Below are 21,934 nucleotides of genomic sequence, written 5' to 3' on the forward strand. Positions count from 1 at the left end.
CTGCAGCATGATCACCTTAATGAAATTTGTATTTGCCTCTCAGTCATTAATGATACTCTATGTACTCCATGAAATATTCAGTATTTTAAAATACAGACCAAGAAAATCTTGGAGCGCATTGTCATTGTTATTTGATATTCTATTAAAAGTTCACAAAACACAATCAAACAGAACAACTGTAATATCAAAGTAGTCTACATCTTTAGCTTCTGAGATCAAATAGTGTGGTTCATTTTGGTGACACTCAAAGTTCATCCATGAGTTTATGAAACAGTATGAAATGAAGTCTGTGTGCTTTAAACCAAACCTTAAAACCTATTTTCATACCTTTCACTTAGTGGGTCCGGAAAATAAAGCACTAACAGAGGACTGACTTTCATCAGCAGAAAGGTTGCACAGACTCTTACTTTTTTTTTTTCAGGGTATGCCCCACCTGTTTCTGTAACACAAACACGTCACACATTTCCCCGGAATGATGTTGCAAGTGAGTGTAACGCTCCCTCTCATGGCATAGGGGCGACAATATGATAAACAGCTGTGCAGCGGTTAGCGTGCAAGTGAGAACTCACAGGCCAGCTGGGGCATCTCTGTGTGAAGTTCTCGATGCCTTTTCATCGAGAACTCGCTACCCCACACATGCATGTTAGATTCACAAAGTCTACCCAGGAAAAAAAAATCTCCTGATGTCTGAAAAACGCCTTCCACATAACCCATTATTATAAGTGAAACACAATAATGTCAATGATCAAATGCTGAGCAACAGCACTGTGAGTCAGCCAGTCAAATGTGTGGTGATGGACTTGCAGGATTAGATGAATACATTTATGATTTATCATTTTTATATCACAAAGAACTTCAGATATATTTTTAAAGTCCTTTAGAGTCAATATAATGGACTGAACCCTTCAGGAATTACAGCCATTTTTGCATAGTGCCATCATTTTCAAAGGTTCAAAAACTAATCGGACATTTGAGCAATTTCATTGTGGCTTGTCTCCTCATTGTTTAATTAAAATGAAGTCATACGAGGTCTTTAGACTATAGCAAGTGCGGAGTTTGCCTTCGATTGCGTCATTTAAAGACTGCTTTGGCTGTAGAGTTCAAATTACAAGAAAGGAGGGGAAAAAGTCACCGTCTAAACAATGACTGCTCATAAAAGGAGTAGGGCTATTTTGAATGTTCTGACTACAGCATAAAATGCCAGGGAGTTGAGAGAAATGCCTGTTTGTGCATTTATCTGTCTATCTGTCCATCTATGATTATCACTAACTCTGTAGATCAGTCCTGAAGAGCAGAGGGACTTACAGGCTCGCAAAACAACCAACAGACAGACAGACGGGCAGAAACAGTGTGACAAACAGCAGCACATGGATGAGAAAAGGTCCCAAACTCTCCCACAGTTTTCTCAAAGTAAAAAGTCTCCAATGCTGCATCATAATCATTTTACCCAAGTGTTGAAAACATGGCAGATGTGCCTTGCTGAGGGTGTAGCCTGTTACCAGGTCACAAATACACATTTGTGATTCCACTGAATTCCTTTTCGATCTGATACCAAGTAAAATTCAGGGTGGCATCTACGATACTGATCTGATACGGATACTTTGTACAAAAACTTAATGTGTTATTGTATTTCAAATTATAGCGTCATAATGATTACAGGACATCAGACTTGTACTGATGTCCTGTAATCTTGTTCTTATTGTTTAATTATGAAGAATTATCACATAGAAATAAAATAACTGAAGTTGTGTGTTAATTGATGCTATTTGAACACGTGTATCTTGTCATTTAACATGTATCAAATCAAATCAAATCCCTTTTATTGTCACATCACATTGCTGGTACACTGGCACATGTGAGTGAAATTCTTGGGTGCAAGCTTCACAAGCAACAGTGGTGTGCAAAATACAAGAAACATAAAAAACAAGACAAAATATAAATATAAGAAATATGAGAAATATAAGAATAAATATATGTACAATTATAAGAATATATGCACACATACATATGTATACGTGTATGGGTATATATACATATATATAACATATACAGAAGTCAGCAGATGACTATTGTGCAAAAATGGGATTTATGTACAATATGGAGTGCATACGTGTTGTAGTTTCGATAAGTGACAGTGAAGTGTCTATGAAGTGTTAGTGGTCAGTGTTCAGCAGTCTGGTGGCCACAGTAGTGCTGCGCCACACTACAAAGTTTGGGATCGATCCAATAGCAACTAAATACAGGGCCAGTATTGCCGATTTAAGTACCAGTAATTTTAGGTTATTCAGGCAGCTGTTTTTAAAGCACTCAGAAAGGTTGATGTGGATGTAAAAGAAAGCATCATTAGTCTTAGGTAATAGCTACACCTCGTACTTTGTTTATATCACACAAAAACAATTTGCGACACAAATGATTCAAATGAAAATAGTTTTTATTTTTGTCAAAAGACATTTTGATACAAAAGGGCATTTTGGGATCCGTAAGTAAATCACAAGTACAAACTTTAACCAGAATGAAGGAAGAAAAAAACCAAGAAGATTGTTAAGTTTCTCGATAAGCCAGCACTGAGAACAGCAACTTAGTCAGGGCTGCACTCCTTTCACTTCTGTTAAACCACATCATTTTTTAAAGATTTGTCAGTAGATCTGGATTATTTTATTTTGTACTCAAAGGTGACTTCAACAGAAAGAAATTTGCCTTTCAAAATGTGCATTTTATAGTGTTATAAATCTAGGATCAAATGTCATTTCATGATAAGTTCAATATAGCCCATTGTTTCAGAAAAATCCCACTTGTGTCCTTATGCGTGCTTTGAATCTTACAATTGCAAAAGATTTGAGTACTGAAGGTGCAAACTTTTTCAAACAAAAATCAAACAGATTCTACAAACAACCAGCGGAAAATCAGGACGCCACACATTAAGATATCCTGATCTGAATATGTTCAGGGACTTACTGCTTTACCTCAGCAAGGCACTTGCTGCATTTGTCCTGGGAAGGGGGAGGCAGCGAACACAATACGCTTACATTTGTTGGTCGGTTCAGCTGCAGATGGGAGCTGAAGTCCAACACGGAGACGAAACGTGTTACATCATCTGCTATAAAAGGAGTCTAGTGGCTTGTAACAACAGTTGAAAACCTCTCAGATGGTATTTTGAAGTTATATGGAAACAAGACAGCAGTTACAACATTTGAAAACATTTGGATGAGACTGAGGCACCCAAAGGCTACAAAATACTTCATGTACAACCTTAGAACAGCAATGTTGCCTGCAACATGACAAAAACTTAAATCTGAACTGTAAGTAAGTTACAGATAAATCAATCAACAAAACAAAAAAGACTTCTCTTTTTCAAATTTTGGCATCACACGCCAATTCAAAGGTTGCACATGGACAACAGCTTAAGGCAGGAAAATGCACTGAGTAGAAAACAGCAAAAATCTAAAAATGTGCTACGAATAAGAAGCTAATTTACAAATAGCACATTTAGAAATTAATGATTTGCATGGATTTACAAAATAAAAGTCCCTTCCTGACAGAAAATAGATCAAAATTTTTTTTGTACCCTTTTTAAATAAATATTAAATTCCAAAAAATAAAAACAAAATGTGCATTTTCCACACACATGCACCTGCACACACGAAATCCAATATTTAAAGAATGACAGGGAAAAAAAACAAAACGAAAAACATGTTAGCTTACATAACTTAGGACGAGAAAATACGACAGACATTTCTAACTACAATTATCATCTCATACTCTTGAGTACATGATGTGAAAATGTCTGTTATTGCCACATACTTCTGAAAATCAATATGGTTTCCTTAACAACAAAACAAAACAAAACAAACAAAGTAGTACGTGCAGTGAAGCCGGTGTGACCGTCGCAGAAGACGACACAGAATCGATCACTCGCAGCTAAGATAAGATGTACCACCCTGTTGACCTGACTGGGTATGGATTTAAGGCGTGAACATCACAAACAACTTTCTGAACTGACTCGATGTGCATGTACTGAACAATAACAGGATGCGCCTGCTCTGAACTCCTTTCAAGAATCCTTCCTGGAGTCGTCACTGCTTTACACTGATTGGATTGGTAAAAGTGAAGCTCCAGCTGTCTTTTGATTCACCCAGGACGATAAACAAACCACACTGAATACTTCTAGAAAACAATGACTAGTTTGGGAGGTCCGGGGCTCAGGACCTGCTGGAAGTTCCTCCCCACCTACACGACACGAACAGTCAGGTTGTTTCAGGAACTTCCATCTGCAGACATCCGGTGAACTCACTCGAACCTACAGCTAAAATATTTAAACGACAATTTTTTAAAACACACACCTTTAAAAATCTACCATTAACCTCCGTAACGCCCACACACATTTGCATCGAAACAATTGATTTAAGACTTTGCTCTGCTCCGAACACCTGAGACTATAGCTAAACGCTTAGCTAACTAATAAAGAAGATATTCAGTATTAGTTTTTACCCACCTGGTTTCCTGCACACTGACAACACATACCTTAAGTTTTCAGGCTAAGTTCACATCGATCCACAAAGCGGCCATTTTTTTTTGTCATGCAGTGGAGTTTCTATCTTTGCCATTTTCATACTTTAAAGCGCTTGACTACTGTGCAGATGTTTTCTTTACAAAAAAGAAATTTAAAGTGTCGTGGTAAATCTTTTACCATTTATTAAGTTCCAGTTTCCCACAGTTTTTAGTTTGTTAACAACAGTAACACTGTATCCAAATCCACTGACTGTGGTAGAGTTTGGGTCTGTGCAAATCTAATTTGGAGCTCACAATGAAGCCATGTTACAGGATCCAGTTCTATCAAGACTCCAGTATTTTGAACCACATTATTAAAAAGGGAAAAGCCTTTTAGATTCGGGTTTGTAATGATCTCTGTAGGTGTGAAAGAAAAATATTAAACTGCACCGCAACGCCAAAATGCTTCTGTAAAGCCCAGCTGGCCTCACTGAAGCAGCTTTGGGCTGAAAGTCCTGGACGTGTGTGAAGTTTCTCGTTTAGTCCGAGCCATCTGAGGAACAAACCTGAAGAGGTATAACATGTCAGTGTTTAGGAAACCAGCCCTAAGAGTCCCAACGTCACACACGCAAACACACACACACAAACACCTGCACAATCCGCTTGGAAAAAAACATCAATAACGAAAACTCACAAGGTACAAAATATGAAAATAACATTCATATAAATAATTTAAATAGCTATTCTAAAGCTAAACTCTTGGTCTAAAACTTTTGAATGGCCAAAGAGAAGTGCTAATGATATGCTGTACAATTTAGGGGGAATTATTTGAGATTTTGTAGTTAGGGTGGTATTTCGGGGATCACAATTAAAACATTACACAAAACATTTCTCCAAACCCCCACAATGAAAACACTACATTTTTGACAATGATGTGTCCATAAAATATTGACTCCCACTTTTTTTTTTCTTCTTTTTTTGCTTTAAAGGAGCTCCAGATCACTGAGGAGAAGGCCTGAATTTATAATCATTTGCCCACACGCTCCTCTTCTTTTGTTTTTTAACTTCTAATTGGCCCCCAAAACTTGTGACAGGTCACCAAAGTCACAGTCAAACAGTTCACTGATGCCTTCATGGTCCTCTAGTCCATAGTGGTAGTCATGACTGTGAGGGGGGGACAAGTTGATGAAACCGTCCAATGGGAGAGGAAGGCCCTCTACACTCAGGAAGTCCGTAGAAGAGAGCGGTGAGAGATCAAAATCAGGTAGGTCTCCAAGGTTGGAGAATGGGTCGCCTCCCAGGATGGATTCTGTCACAGAAAGGAAAATGTAAGAAATAGTAAGAGACTGAAGAGAGGATTAAAAAGCTGCACCAAGTTACAGTATAAGATCAGTGAGAATCATTTCAAAATGAATCATGAAAAGCTCAAGAATAAAAAATATGGAGCTGGAAATAAGCACAGTAAGTCTATTAGCTTGGTTTTGATCATGGTAAAGAGCATAAATAAAACAATTTATTCTCATTTTTGCATTAGGTACCAGGGTGCATAATATTTTATCTATGGGAGTCAGGAACACTTCACCAGCAGTGCCTCAAGCAAAGCTTTTTCCACTGTAGACATTCTGACGTGGCACAGCGGGAAAAGGATGACTGCATTCTACAAGTACTGATTAATACAATTAAAGCCACCTGTCTGATGACACAAAGTGTCAGCAGTGAAAACAGTGTCTGCATTTAAAAGAAGGACTCAAGAGGCCCCACAAACACTAGGAAGGCAGGCACGGGTTCAAGTGTTGCATCTACTTTTTCATACCCTTAAAAGTGAACCTGCAGTTCACTTTTTACCTGAGATAAATATACATCTGCATAGCAACCAGCAAGCAATTTCCAGCAATAGTAAAATAAGTCATCAGCACAAATGTTCACGCCCACACCAGCGAGCTAGAAGTTGTTATTACAAAAAAAGTGTTACAAAGTTTCTGAACTGAGCCGTACTAAATTTATAGATTGGTATAATTGGTAGTAGTTTTAACTTATGCTTACTTATGCTTGACCTTTTTGGAGTGATTCAGAGGTTTTTAGCACTAAAAATATGTTAATTTTACGATAATGATTACAGGATGTAGTTACGCTATGCTGTGTTAAATCCTCCTAGATGTGTTCATCAATATGGACGAAACTATGGGAAGGATTATCAAAATCTATATAGCTTTAGGAACCACTTTTATAAAACTCAAAGCCTTACAAGTTCAGAACAAACTGGGTCAATGTTACATGAACATTGTTTACATTGTGTTTATGTTAATGTGTTCCTGTATGTTTCTAGATAGATTCTGATAAACAATTTTTAGTGCAGTGGCACTTTAAGAGTTGCTGGAGTGCGCCATCATCCATATCTGCCTGTGCTTCAATACTTTGTCTTATATACTGGATACATAGCTTACACAAAAGCATAAATATGTTTTTATTATTCATTTGTTTAGTGTTCTCACTATATATAGTGATATAATAAAGATAAAAAGAATAATACTATAAATAAAAGTCTTTAAATTAAATAAAAGGTCTTTTCCAACACTGATGCTCTCTATATGTCCAAGCAACACACAAAAAGTTCAGTGTGAAGAGATCTTTAGCAGGTTACATTAAGCAAAATTATGGGACTTCCTGCCAAGTTTAATATGTTTTTAATTCCACTTATTTGCTGTTCTCCTTCTTCAGTTACCTGTGAAGCAAATATTTGTGGTCTAAAAAAAAAAAAAAAAAAAAAAAAAAAAAAAAACTTCCAGGAAATATATTAGTTCAAGAAAGGTGAGGCAAACATTCACCTCATGTTTTGGCTGCACTGGCTAAAATGTCAGTGTTGGAAACAGACTGTGTTACGCAGAAGTGGCCTTAAAAGAGTTCATGATGATAATTATACAAATTAAAACATAAATGTGGTTTATTTACAACGCTCACCTGCGTCGCCACCTAACACCAGTGATGAGGGGTCCTGTTGCGACACTGCTGTTACAGTGGATGATGTGGATGCTGGAGATGATAAACCCACTTCCAGGGCTGTGGAGCAGGTTCTGGGTTGTGATTGGTCGGTGGGTTGTGTGGGAGGTTGAACAAGGGAAGGGTCAGCATTGGGTTTAGAGGGACTGCCTCCTGTCACAGGGCTGCAGACGCCAGAGCTGTCTTCTGGACAGAGGAAGACGTCGATCGGACCTCGCGTGCTCTTCAGCGACACCTGGTAACCCTGGGATGTGCAGGCAGATGTGCACCGTTAGCAGAAACCTCGACAACAGTGAGTCCAGTCACGTGGGCAAAATGTTTTCAAAGCTTTTACCTCAGAGGGTTCTGAAACTTGCATCTGGGTCTCTGGTGGAGCTCTGATCACCATAACCAGCTGGTCAGGGGAATCGAACGACTGCCTCAAGTCCTGACAGCGCACATACCCCAGTGTGATGAACTCAGCGATTAAGGAATAGTTTCATTTATTCATTAATGTAAATGCTTAGGCCATCTGTTTTTTGACATCCATTTCTGAGTGAAGCACAAATCACGAGTGTCACATGTTCAGCTCGGCTCCACTGCTGCTGCTAGAGCTGCTTTCTGTTTAACAGATCGCAGCTCATCACTTAGAGATCACAGAGCTGTGCACAACGTGACGAGTCTGCACACGGCAACACTCTGAGCTCTGTAACACAACCTGATACTCAAAACAAAAAGGATATTTTTTGTTCTGTGGGTCCTCTGTGAGCAATCTGAGCTGCAGATTGCATTTGGAAATGAGATCATCCAGCTGCTCCTCAGCATCTGTGAGGTCACACACCTCCCTCTGCAGCTCCTTATGGCGGGAAACCAGAGCCGCATCAATGCGATTACCGCTGCAGGGGTAGACGAGAGAAAAACCGACTGCTTAGGATCTCCAGACACACCCACCAAGCACTCAAATTTATTCTGCCACAGTTGTTGCTCCCGTTCCCAGATTTCTTTCATTTGCTGTTTTAGGCGTCTTTGAACACTTACAGCCACTGGATGTTGTTCTTTGACTTCTTGGAGATGAGCTGGATCCCCTCCAGGACATTGGTTATGTCGTAGATGCGTCTCTTCTGAACATCCAGCACCTGAGACGCCCAGTTTAGATCCACCACGCCGTCGGCCGACTGGGACAACAGGTCCAGAAAGCGCTTGGTGGTCAGGTTCAAAGAGGTGTCATACCGAGACTTCTCTGCCGTGGTCCGAGGAACTGGGCAGAAAGAGAATACATACAAGAATTAAAAGAAATGCACATATTACTGGTCTAGAGCGTAAGCTGAGGCAGCGGTTTGGGGTGGGCAAAAGGTTCAAATGAAGATTATCAGTCACTTTAAAAAAATGGGACTCTACAGCGTCAAAAGAACTTAGCCATTCTCTTCTGCTTATCCTTTTTTTTTTCCCTCAGGGTCACAGAGGAGCTGGAGCTTATCCCAGCTGTCTTAGGGCGAGAGGCAGGGTACGCCCTGGACAGGTTGCCAGTCTGTCAGAAGGCTAACAATAGAGACAGACAACAATTTGCACTCAGTCACACCAATGGGCAATTGAGAGTTACAATTAACCTAACCCACTAACTACATTGTCTTTGGACAGTGGGAGGAAGCCGGAGTACCCATAGAGAACCCACGCAAACTCCACAGAGAAAGACCATGGCCTGGACCTATTTGCTGTGAGGCAACAGTGCTAACCACTGTGCTTTTGATATAAAGGAAAAAAATTCCCCTCTCTGCTATCCAGCTGTGGATTTCGTCAATGACTGATACTGAAAAGCTGCTTTGCATCCATCTCCTTCCAAACAGATCCCAGTGGAAATCCACATGGACTGCATTTCTAAACGGTTCAGAAGTCTATCTTGCATGAGGGATAGACTCATATTTCCACATTATACCAATTAATATAATGTGTGTGTCACGTGTAGCTTTTCCATTTCAAGTCCATCATTTGATCCTTTTGGTGCATGCAGAGCGCCCAGATACTCCAAATGAAAGGGATCAAATGAATTGATAAATCGCACCGCCTCTTCCCTTGCTCCATTCTCAAAAAAAACCAGTCTCTCTATTATTTGAATAGACAAATATTTGTAAGTATCTCTCAATACAGCCAGTCTGGAGGAGACAGGATGACAGGCCGTGCTGATAAAAGAACAGCTGCTTTTATGACAATGGCTGAGGGCAAAGGTGAGCAAGGATGTGTGGGCGAGGATTTTTTTAGAGTGGGGTGTGGGCTGTTAGCTGTACCTCTGGGAGGAGCAGGAGTGGAAAGCGGTGCCTGGCCTGTGGAAGGTCGGGTGGTGCTGACATACTGATGGTCACTGTCCAGGTCCAACTTCCTTTTTACCTGAAGGAACACACATGTCTGGAGTAAGAAACAGACATAAGACAGTAACAGACTAACTGCTGACACAGTCACGCACTGTTTACGAGCAGAGAAATGTGAAACTGATACCAGCAACAGGTGGGTAACTTACAGCAGCTCTGCTACGTGCAGTATGTAAACGAACAACTTCTCAGTTTAACCACTTCCCTTATTGCTCTTTCACTTTCTCTCTCTCTCTCCCCTTTCCTCCCACACCTCCCTTCCTCACCGGTGGCCTTCCCAGAGGTGGTCTCCTCTTGTCCTGGATCCCTACGTCAGCTGGGCCCTGCGGCGTGGCGAACAGCAGGATCTCCCCCGTGCTGGTCGGGGCAGGGGCCGAGTGGAGTCCTTCATTGCTGGGGCTGGTGATAATCACTATCTGGTGGTCCTCGTCCAAGTTGATACTCCCAGAGTTCAGCAAAGTCTCAAAGTCTGCTAACAGATCCTCCGATGTCTGCCCTGTTATCAGAGTCTCTGACATTGCAGTGTGTCACCAGGAGCCCCTCTTCACTGGACTTGGGTGGCAGTGGTGGTGGTGATTATAAACTAAGATGCTGTTATGACAGTATCAGCACCGACTCACATCTGCCATTTTTTTGTGAATGAAGGCAACAACGGTGAATTCTCGTGAAAACTGTCTCGAATGAGTTCATAAGCAGGTGGAACATTTCATAAACTGTTTTATTTTGTTAAACATTTTCATTACACCACAGCAATGTAAAGCCACGTCCTAAAACTCAGGCTGAGGCTGAAACAGCAAGCCAGGGTGTGCTGCCAAACAGGAAATTTGGCACATGAAATATTGCTAAATGCATACTATAAAAGCTCCGCCGCGAATAAGTCCGAAACTGGCCGTGGGAGAAATCCACTCTGGCAAGCTAGCAAAGGGAGCAAGCTAATCTTTTGTTTTCATCTCTCCTGTCAGTACAGTAGAGCCGAGGCCTGGCCACACTGCCCCTGAACAGCTACCACCCCGGCTAACGAGCTAGCTTCCAACCAAACGACAAAGACTCGAACAGGGTCACAAAACAAACCCGAGCAGCCGCCAAACTCGCAGGTCACGCCGCTAGAACAATATTACTCCTCCTTGTATTAAACACCGAGCGAAGTTAAGAGGCTATTAAAACTTTACAGCAGCTTACAGAAGTGAGCGATCAGAACAAAATATCCACGCCGCAAAAAAGCATCACGGGAACTTAAAATCATCTTTGAGACTATATCTATAAAAGCGAGCATCAGTCCAGCGGTTAGTACATAGATGTGGTCGAATATGAATATATAGGGCAGATTAGCATGTTAGCTAACTTATTAGCGGCAGTTGTTCAATCCCCTTGTTTTGTTGGGGCACGCAGGAAGCAGTCCGACAAAACTGGAAATATAAGCACATAAAGCGGTGAAAAACAAGCGCACGGTTTAACATAACAATCGGTGGACCTCGCTTGCTCACCCCGGCCGCAATCCACCCGTTAAACCGCCGTCATTACCCCGTTATCGTCCTTTATTGTTGTTATTGTCTCAGCTGATCTACATCTAAACAAGCCCCTGATGGTTTTCGCGCGAAATCTTTTTTGCCGCGAAACCGACACGTGCGCCAAACAGTCGGTTGGGATTGGTCCGAGCTGAGCGCTTTTCGCAGGGCGGGGCCGAGGAGCTCTGATTGGAAGAAGCGGATGTCTGTCACATTACCGAACGCAGATAAATCGATGAGAAGCGCGTTCGCGGAACTTGGAAAATAAAGCATTTTATTTTAGTTGAAGCAAATACATTTCAGTTTATCAGGGTGATGTCAACCAAGTTGTTTGTAATTAATATAAATTTATATTTTTGTTGTTGTCGGAGTAAAAAACAAAACAAAATATTAACCGCAGTTCTTCTAGCCGGTCTCGTGTTCGAGAACAGTTTCTCACAAATAATAATAATAATAATAATATTATTATTATTATTATTATTATTATTATTATTATTATTATTGTAAAACATGTCTGGGTGAAAGCGGTTTTCCTTAGTTGAGCAGAGTTACCTCAAGAGGCAGCCATAGGTAATCGAGCGCCTACCACGCAGTAGGAGTGCTACAAGATGGCGCAGGCAATATTTGAGGTGCTGGAAGGTATGAGTATTTCTTCATTGGCAGCGTAATTACAATTACCCAAAACGTTTACTCCTACTTTAGACATTTCACTGATGTAGGCCCATTTGGAAACGCAGAAAAAATAACGTAAATCCACGTACGAGCCTCTGGTTTTTGTTTCAATAAGGAAAACAGCACATAGGAAGGACTCTGTAAGAATGTAAACAAACAAAGTGATTAAACACTTTTTCGACCTAACGGGCAGCTTATTATAAATCGTAGTCATCGTATTGCTGTCAGATGGTAAATGTATTTACATTTCACGGTAATTTTCTTTCCAGGCCCTCTTAATGACAAGACTTTGTAATATTACTGGACTAACAGCCTCTTTGTTGTAAATGAATTATTACTGTTATTGTTATTGTAGTGAGTACAGTATTAGGAGATTACTGTGCGCAGTGGAGATATCCTTATGGAAAGCTGTTAGTCTTCAACACTAATATTGTTTCTGATCACAGTTGATTCTTCTTTTAATAAGATAAAACCACTAATCCATATTTAGACACTTCAGTGCATCACTGAGTGTTCAGAATAAAATGCATCTTTGCAGCAGGTGAATTCTTCTTCTTACTCTTCAGGCATGGACAATCAGACGGTGCTGGCAGTCCAGTCACTGCTGGACAGCCAAGGAGGTGTTCCTGACCCAAACAACCAAAACGTCTCTGGGACGCCAACAATCCAGTCTATGGGTATGTAATGGCATGCACAGCTGTGGGACAGGTTGTGTTATTGTCCTGTTATTCTTTTATGTCAAGAGACATGTCATCCATCCATCCATTTTCTGCCGCCTATCCGGGTCTGGGTTGTGGGCAGAAGGAGAGATGCCCGCCCATCTCTTCTAGCTAATCCAGGAGGACACTAAGACATTCCCAAGCCAGCTGAGAGATTGCTCCCCATTCTTTCCTGGATTTTGTTCAGTGCATTCTAAAGGGATGACATGTCAGAAAAATCCCTCAGGTAGCAGGTATTTTTGCCAGAATCACCTCAACTGGCTCTTTTCAGTGTGGAAGAGGATCAGACAAAGAGTGATTCAGAAAACCCCAATAGAAAGAACTGAAAATACGGACCAGTTTACTCTGCCTGGGAGAGGGCTACCAAGGCCCAACCCTGGAGTCAGACATGTGGCTTGAGGCAGAGGTCAGACCTTAACTACAGGCCCTGTCCAGGCATAGTCAGACTGAGCAACAATGAGCCCACCACAAATAGAAGGTACCACAGGGGTTCGGTGCCTTGTGGATTGGGTGGCGGTCAGTGACCCTGGTGGTTGGATTCAGTTTAATTTGATTAAATCATCCCAGAGACCAAGGTTCTTAAAGTCTTGTCTTCAGATCAGTTTATTAAGTAAATGTCAGTTAAAACAATGTAAGTAGTATATAAGCACATGTTTTCATCCTGATGTTATTGCAGCTCATATTTGTGTCACATAACAAAAACCTTACACAAAAAGAAGAATCTAGAGGCAAGAATTTGATACGTTATTACGGTTGTGTTATTAGTTAGTTAGCTATTAGCTGGTTCATCAAACCAAAATTAAGTCCTCGTGACACACTCGACTGCTAGTTTCATTTATCTGGTGGTGCACACTTTTTGCTGTGAAATGCAGTCATCGTGTGCAGACTTCGAAAAATACTTTTCCTTTAAAATAGCTACCAAAGCCAAGCGCATCACTGCAAAAACATTAAAGGATGAACATCACCACCCATTAAATGTCCAAAAGTGCATTAACATCCTCAAAATTGACTCATGTGTGTCTTTTTTTTCCCCCTCTGCTGTTTCTTGCTGCCTAAAACCTTTATACAGATGACGAAGACGTGTTCCTATGTGGGAAGTGTAAAAAACAGTTCAACTCTTTGCCTGCTTTCATGACGCACAAGAGGGAGCAGTGCCAGTCTAGCACCCCTTCTCTGTCCACAGTGTCCTTGGCCTCCACCAATGCCTACACGCCAGTCCCGTCTATTAGTTCAGTACCGCAGACTCCTGCCAACAGACAGGTGAGGAAAGCAAAAGGGCAATTTATCTGTGGGGGTGATAAATAACTTGCTTGGTTTAATAAGTTAGTTGTGCAGAGCGTAAAGCGGTAATAAAACTGATAAGAAACGTAAAGAGAAGTGGGAAAGAGGTAATGGTCGGAGGTAAAGGTGACCTGATAGTAAAAGTATTTTATAAATACGTTATATAAGAGGCCAGGACTGTAAAGGAAAAAAAGATTTTCTTATAATGATTCAAAAAGTAGCAGATGTGACTGTGTTTGACTTGGCACTCACACAGGTGTCCACCTACATCACAGTCCCTCCCTCCCCTTTGACGCACACTCTGGTCCAAGGCAACGTGCTCGTCAGCGATGACGTCCTCATGTCCGCCATCTCAGCCTTTACCTCCATCGACCAGCCCATGGCCCCCATGCAGACTCCCATACAGGTACTGTTTGCCTCCTTCTCTCCTTCACGCCCCAGTGTTTTAATTTATTACATCAAATCTGTCCGCTTCCTTTATGACAGAGTAACCTGAGCATGCACACAGCTGGTGTGTCCTACTTACAGCACCATCACCACCACCACCTCCATCACCTTCATCAACAGCAGCAGCAGCCCCCGCAGCAGCAACAACAACAACAACAGCAGCAGCCGCCCTCCCATCCCCTGCCACCTGCACAGCCCACCCAGCAGACACTCACTTCCCAGGTCCCGGCGAGCCACAGCAACTCAGTGGTGCAGGTGTACAGCACTCTGCCCCACATGGTCGGAGGTGGTGGAGGTGGTGGGGGTGGCGGGGGTGGAGCTGAGATCCACACACTGGGTCTGCAGCCTTTCCATCCTGTGCAAGTGAGTGAAGCTTGCCGTTTGGTTGCCGTCACAGTGCTAAATATGATACGCGCCCTTTTGTTTCCAGTTTCTGTGAGCGTGCGTGTCTTCCTCAGGTGCCCAGTCAGGGTGTGGAGAGTCATTCGTTCACGACCCCTCCCGTGTACAGCCCCGGGAAGCAGGGCACCAAAACCAAGACCTGCAGCATCACCACCAGCATGACGGAGCTGGGTGACTTTGAAAAGGTTATCGTTCCCAAGCGACCGAGGAACTGTAAAAAAAGCTCAGATGGAGTCGCAGGTAAAAAGATTCAGTTTGTAGGCTACAGTTTTTACCTAATGGAACTGTAGAGGACAACGTGATGGATGTTTATTTAAACTGTATTAATTGTCTGAATTGGACTCTTCAGCAGAGCAGCTCAAGGGAAAAGGTCCGAAGCTCAAGTGTAACTTCTGTGACAAAGTCTTCTCGAAAAACTTTGATCTCCAGCAGCACATTAGGAGGTGAGTTGCTTGCCAGGATGTAGACTCGACCAACTTTAAAGCTGAAATAAAGGATTCATTAAAACAATTTCCCTTTTGCAGCCACACGGGAGAGAAACCGTTTCAGTGCATCGTCTGTGGCCGAGCCTTCGCGCAGAAGTCCAATGTGAAGAAACACATGCAGACACACAAGGTGCTGTGATATAGAGGTATCTGCATGATGTACTTAGATGTTAATCAACACACTAACAACAGCTGTCTTTATCTTACAGGTGTGGCCTATGAGTGTGGCCAGCACTGTGTCTAGACTACCAATCACAGTAAAGGTGGTGCCAGTGCCCCCCAGTGAGGAAGAAGAGGGCGGGGAACAGCAGCAGGAAAGTGAGCGGGATGAGGACGGGGTGCAGGAAACACAAGCAGAGGAGCCGACACAAGCAGGTACCGTCTGTTAAATAACACAATGTGAAAAGGATATCAGTGAAAGAAACAATCGAAGTGTCCAAGACTAGGATTCTACTAACAAACTTAGAAATGGACAAGCTGCTGTCATTGCGTAAGAGAAATAAACACCAACGCTCGTAAGCCGGTCATGAAATAAGAGTGGGTCAATGCTCAGGAATTCTTCATTTGATGATGAGTAGGAAGGAGATGTCATCAGTGTAAACAGACTAAAAGCTGGAAATGTTTTAAACTGATAGAAATGTCTCACAGTGTGAGGGAGAGCCACCTGTTAGTAATAACTCACTGCTGGCTCCTCACTAAAGTGGGGTAGCTGGACTCAGGTTTAGAGGCTGTGGAGCATGGTCAGCCAGAGGGAGCAGAGACGCTGTTTCTTCAGGTTGAAAGGTGCTAGTTGAGGGTCAGGCATCTGATTAGGACGCCTTCTGGTTGCCTCCTCTTGGAGGTTTTCTGGGCACACCCAACTGCAAGCAGAGCCCGGTGTAGATCCAGAACCCACTGAAGAGATTAAGGCCCAATTTACTTACACATTGTCAGTAGAAAACTGGGCTTGTTTTACTCTCCCTTTATGTATTTTTGGGAGTTCCTTTCTGATTTACTAACATTTGCTAACTGTGCTGATATTTGACGCAGAACAAAAGCACGTTTTTGCGTTTGATATTAAAACGAACTGACTGCACCTGTGTTTAGAAAGCAGCACAGCTTTTGTAAATCATCTGTAAAACTAACCACACATATGAGCACTTTTTGGAGATTGTACTTACATGGTATTTTGTCACGTTTAGTTAATCTTGCCGTATATGCCCTGTCTCACCTGGGAATACCTCAGGATCTCCCAAGAGGAACTAGAAAATGTTGCTGAGGACAAAGACGTCTGGAACACTTTGCCACTGCGACCCCATTTCCAGATAAGCACGAGTTAATCAATGAATTTCAAAAAATACGCTTAAAATGTCATTCAGAACATCAACAATTGAAACTCAGGAGAAAAGAGATATGTAAAGTTAGAAGTAACGATCAGTTACAACATGAGACAATTTAAAAAGTAAAGTAAAAAATGTACCTGATTTAAATTTGGTCAAACTTCTCTTCGAGATTGCATCCTCGCACACTTCTGGACTGTTTCCAGTCCGTGTCTCACAGGAAGTCCTGTTCTGACCCTTTGTATCACTGACTTCCTGTGTCGAACCAACCTGACTGTCATGTTGAGACTTTCCGGTGGTGATCTGACCAAACAGCAGTTTTCCACAGGGTCCAAGCCCAGATGTGGTGCTCCAGGTCAGGACCATGACCAGGCACAGACGCTTTACCACCTCAGGTCCTGTGATAAAGTTCTACTGGTTAATATTGTGACATCTAAGTAGGAGCTTTCTAGGCAAACACTCTGAACTGCTGGAGCAATGCAGTTGTCGCTCAGAACTACTCAGCACATTTGCCTCCTTTGTACTCCTCGCCAAAATGACATCTGATAGGTCTGACGCTGACACTGCCTGACACAAAGTCAGAGTGAATGAGCGAGCCAGAAATAGCAGCATCAGTGAAATCAGTCCAGTGATTCTAAGGAGACAACGTTGAATGTGACAGCAGACAGATTTAAGTTGCTGCTGTAACCCTCAGCTGTAGAAATGTGGTGGTGTTCCTCAAGAAGTCTGTGTTTTTGTCATGATGAGGGTGACTGTCACTGATAAGTCAGCCCCACTATCTTTTCATGGTTATGGTTTCTTGACACGTGGACACTCACAGCCGTCACTGTAAACTCGATGCTTGACTGCAGAAGCACCTGGGGAGCTGGAGGAGAGAGTGGCCGAGGTTCGGGCTGATCCAGAGGGCAGCCAAGTGGAGGATGTGCAGAGCAGGCAGAACCAGCAGTGCCCGGCTCAAACCAAACAGATCGTGGTGATAGACAGCTCCTACCAGTGCCAGTTCTGCGCCAGCAGGTTCAAGACCTACTTCCAGCTCAAGTCCCACCTGACCCAACACAAGGGGGAGCAGGTGAGTCATAAACACATGATGGGTACACATTAGAAAACTGTGCTAATGAGTTGGATTGACTCAAAACCTCCAGACACACACGGGGTTAGTCACTTGGACTTTGTGACTGTTTTCCCGCAGGTTTATAAGTGCGTGTTAAAATCATGCTCCCAGACCTTCCAGATCCTGGATCAGTTTTTAGAACACATCCGGACGCACCAGGAGCAACTGACCTACCGCTGCCACCTGTGCAGCAAGGTGTTCCCCTCACTCTTTGAGCTGGGACTCCACCAGTACTCCCACTCCCTCTGCCCGCAGCAAAACACACGCAAGGAGGCCACTGTGTACAGGTCAGCTCAAGCACTTATCCTCGAGTGGAGGAAGGAGTAGAGAGAAGAAGTTTGGAGAGGTGGAGAGAGCCTGCTTGCATAAATCCCATAACAGAAATATCATATTCCTTTGTTGCATAGTTTGTCTTGAGCAGGTCTCATGTTCACTGTTCTGCTGCTGTAAATAATCACTTGTACTTTAGCCTGTAGCAAAAATGATATATCATCTGAACTGCTTGTCTGTTAGTCATTTTTACATTGTCAGACTGAATGTGCTTCTTCAAAGGATTTGTTAACAGTGACAGTTTACGTTTTTCCTTCAGATGTGTGAAATGCCAAAGCCGATATTCTACCCAAGAGGCGTTAGAGCAACATCTGCTAACTGCATCACACAGCTTTCCCTGCCCACACTGTCAAAAGGTACACTATGACACACCCGACGTTTCACCTTTTATTCATTTGTTATGCTCTGTGTATGCACATGTTAAAGTAGGCTTCAGATTCCCTGTGCCTAATGCAACTTGGCTTGAACGGTTTAGTTTATGAACATAGGTTTGAGCTGTTTAGGCTTTTTGTTTCCCGTGTCAGTGCAGTGTCTGACTCACGCCCTTTGCGACAATCAGGTCTTCCCATGTGAAAGATACTTCAGACGCCACCTCCCCACTCACGGCGTTGGCGGCAGGTTCAAGTGTCAGATCTGCAAGAAGGCCTTTAAGACGGAGCACTACCTCAAACTGCACACACGGATTCACTCAGGTTATTTTTCCATCTGTTTGGCTTCGTTATATGACCTCATGCACCGCAGACTGTATGTAAAACATGCACAGTTTCCCTTCTGTTCAGTTATTTTGAAGGAGGGATTTATTAATCCCAGAGGAAATTAGGTGGTCACAGTTGCTCCAAGAGACTAAGAACAGCAACTATTAATACAATGTATTACAATGTTACAAAATAGCTCTAATATATACAGATACAAACAATGGAAGACTATGGGATTGGAATAACAGGACAGACTAGAGCAGACGACAGACAGGTAACGATTAAGTCAGACTGCATGACAAGAAAGTGCTGGGAGGCGGGGGTTGTAAGGTGGTCTGCAGATGTGCAGTGACTCTAGACTGGTTTTAGCATCTCATGAGATGTGAACACCTGATTTTGTTCGGTGTGCATACAGCTTAGTAGTCAAAGTAAAGGCGTAAGTTTAATGCTGATTCCGTTTTCCAGGTGAAAAGCCATATAAATGTTCCCTCTGTGAGGCGACGTTCAACAGGAAAGACAAAGTGAAGCGACACATGCTCATTCATGAACCCTTTAAGAAATACAAGTGTCCTTTCAGGTGAGACCTTTAAGTGGGAAAGCCCTGTTCTCTTGTTTGTTTTTCCTTTTCTAGAAGTTATTCACTTTTGTTTTTCTCGTTTTCATCAGGACACATGTCGGTTGCACCAAAGAATTCAACAGACCAGACAAACTCAAGGCCCACATCCTGTCACACTCTGGTGAGTGGATAACACCAAGAATATTTTTGAGGAAAAAGGTGAAGAAGCACTGTTAGGGATCGTCTGTTTCCCCGATACGTATATTTTAATGCATCATCACATGAACTTTCTTCCAGGTATCAAGCCCTACAAGTGTCTGTTCTGTCAGAAGGCGTTCAGCCGCAGGGCTCACATGCTCGAGCATCAGCAGTCCCACACAGATAACTACCGCTTCCGTTGCTCCACCTGCAACAAGGGCTTCACCAGGCAGAGCTATTACAGAGATCACAAATGTCCTGCCGCAGGAAATGAGCTGGGAGCAGAAATGGGGACGGGAGAAACAGAGGGAGACGAGGTAGGCAGCCCGCACGTGGCCGAGGAGAAGGACGGAGAGGATGAGGAGAGAAGAAACGGGTTTACGAGGAATGCAAAAAGGACGGAGACAGGGGGAGATGATGGAGAGGAGAGCGATGGAATAAATGGTAGCCGGCATCAAGTGGAAACACATGGGGAGGCGGGAGAGGGAGAGGAGAGGAGGAATGATGAGGGCTGTCAGGCTGCGCTGTCCATCAGCACCATCGAAAGGCAGACAGAGGGAGAAGAGGAGGAGGATGACGAGGTGAATCATGGTGGCGGAGGACTGGAGCAGATTTCAAGCGATGACCAAAACTGTTTGCAGCAGCCATGTTTGTAGTCCTAATGCCAAGTCCGAATGTTTCCAGGACCAGTCGACAAGCTTTGTTATCTTTTTTTAAATTTAAACCACACATTTACATAACATTATTTGTTTTAAATTAAAACGTCATTTAAATTATTACACTGGATTAACAGGAACTGGAAGATTTGATAGATCTGTTGGATCTATGATGCTCAGTGGAAAGTTTCTAAATTCTTGTGTTATGTGCAAGTTATGTCGTGGCTCCGTCACAACAATCTCAAGCCTTTGCCAAAATGTTCTTTTCATGTGATTTCATGTAACTACAAATAAAATTACTTTAAGCTTCGTACGTGCATTTGTGTCTATTTAAATGCACATTCCTTTATTGAAACGATCCAAGGAGTTTTGATACAGGTGCCACTAAAGCTGCTGACATTCCCCACATTTCATAAAATAAATAAAATGATGCTAAAATAGCCAAAAATTCTTGATAATGAGCAATCTCTCAGATCTAACTATTATACTGTGGTACATTTATTTCAAATCTCTGTGTGCCTTGATGTTGGGCACATATATACAGAACCATTCAAAGGTTTGGAATGGGTATAACAGGTCTAAATAAATAGCAGAAACTGGAAAACAAACAGCACATGTAGCTGCCGTGCTCACAGCTCACCAAACACTACAATATATGGCAGCATTCATTTTAGATACACTTCACTTTCCACATTTTATATCCCGTGACAGACAGAGTCAAATACTTTTGCATATGTAACAATCAGAAACAAATGTCTTACAGAGACATTCTGATTCTTGATTCATTAGTCTGTGTAAGCTGTTGGGATTTAGAGATTCTTTTATTGCTGCCATATAATCTGCCTTATGATAAATGTATTAATAACATGTTTTAGAGTATTATTTTATCAGTAATATTGTTTACAGGGTTCATATTGCATTGAATATGTTTGTCATCACATTCATTCTATTCACAGGTTGAGTTCATTCTATACACAATGCATAACTGTGCTTGTTTAGAGTTGATGTTCTATCCAAGAGGGTTTTAAGCTTCACTGGTGAGAGTGTCCAGGTGATACATGTTGAGGGAAGATGAGAACATAGCAGGTTAATTGCATGCATGCTTACAATACACATAAATCTAGTAGCAGGCCTGAGCGAAGGCCCAAGTGTCTTCTGCTCCTTCTTGAGACTTGCTGCAATTAGTCTACTTAGAGATTAATGACGAGTGTCCATTATTAGCTCTTAGAGACCCTGCAGCTTGAAGTTGGTTACCTTAAAAGGCAAGTGTCTTTGACCTTATGGTAACCGGCTGCCCTTTTAGCGACCTGGTAACAGATGACCGGAGGAGATAACCAGCCCTCAGATACTCTGAAGGCTTAAGACTATGATTGTGCATGGAAGGTGTTATCAAAAAGAGAAGTTATATGTCTGTTTATAGTTATTAGAGATGTACAAGATGTACCCTTGTCTGTAAACAATGACTGGACATAATGTATTTTTGACCTGTATTGACGTGTATGTGGGGGTGTGATCCTCTATGCTATAAAACCAGAACTCAGTGTATTTTTGTCAGAGCAAATAAGCCATATGCTGACGGTTGTTCTCCGTTGTCAATAAACTCATCGTTTGATTGCACTTTTCTGGTGCCTCCGTCGTTTGTTGTCTGGTCTGCAGTTGATCGATCTCGCTTCAAAGCCCTGTTTAGCATCACATGGTGATGGTTTCAGTTTTGGCTTAGGTTGGGCCACA

General features: G+C 42.3%; 2 protein-coding genes across 3 annotated transcripts; one reads left to right on the forward strand and one right to left on the reverse strand.

Annotated features, from left to right (window-relative positions):
• Positions 1–2,425: 2,425 nt before the first annotated feature.
• e2f1 (E2F transcription factor 1) lies at positions 2,426–11,419 on the reverse strand. Its single transcript, XM_031728248.2, has 7 exons — positions 10,094–11,419; positions 9,747–9,846; positions 8,503–8,722; positions 8,208–8,360; positions 7,820–7,934; positions 7,447–7,729; positions 2,426–5,797 (listed from the first exon to the last, which is right to left on the reverse strand). Exons 1-7 carry the CDS (start codon positions 10,343–10,345, stop codon positions 5,556–5,558), a joined length of 1,365 nt encoding a protein of 454 aa, XP_031584108.1. The 5' UTR covers positions 10,346–11,419; the 3' UTR covers positions 2,426–5,555.
• Positions 11,420–11,907: 488 nt separating this feature from the next.
• znf341 (zinc finger protein 341) lies at positions 11,908–20,513 on the forward strand. Of its 2 annotated transcripts, none has more exons than XM_039604962.1 (16): positions 11,908–11,971; positions 12,571–12,681; positions 13,793–13,983; positions 14,261–14,410; positions 14,491–14,814; positions 14,910–15,093; positions 15,203–15,296; positions 15,378–15,468; positions 15,548–15,713; positions 17,509–17,726; positions 17,847–18,055; positions 18,358–18,454; positions 18,658–18,790; positions 19,259–19,370; positions 19,460–19,530; positions 19,647–20,513. In XM_039604962.1, exons 1-16 carry the CDS (start codon positions 11,941–11,943, stop codon positions 20,201–20,203), a joined length of 2,739 nt encoding a protein of 912 aa, XP_039460896.1. In that variant the 5' UTR covers positions 11,908–11,940; the 3' UTR covers positions 20,204–20,513. The 2 variants fall into 2 exon arrangements, with proteins under 2 accessions (XP_039460896.1, XP_039460897.1); XM_039604963.1 differs by having other exon boundaries at positions 15,206–15,296.
• Positions 20,514–21,934: the final 1,421 nt, after the last annotated feature.

Source organism: Oreochromis aureus, linkage group 20 (assembly GCF_013358895.1).
Source record: "Oreochromis aureus strain Israel breed Guangdong linkage group 20, ZZ_aureus, whole genome shotgun sequence".
In the NCBI taxonomy this organism is placed as follows: domain Eukaryota; kingdom Metazoa; phylum Chordata; class Actinopteri; order Cichliformes; family Cichlidae; genus Oreochromis; species Oreochromis aureus.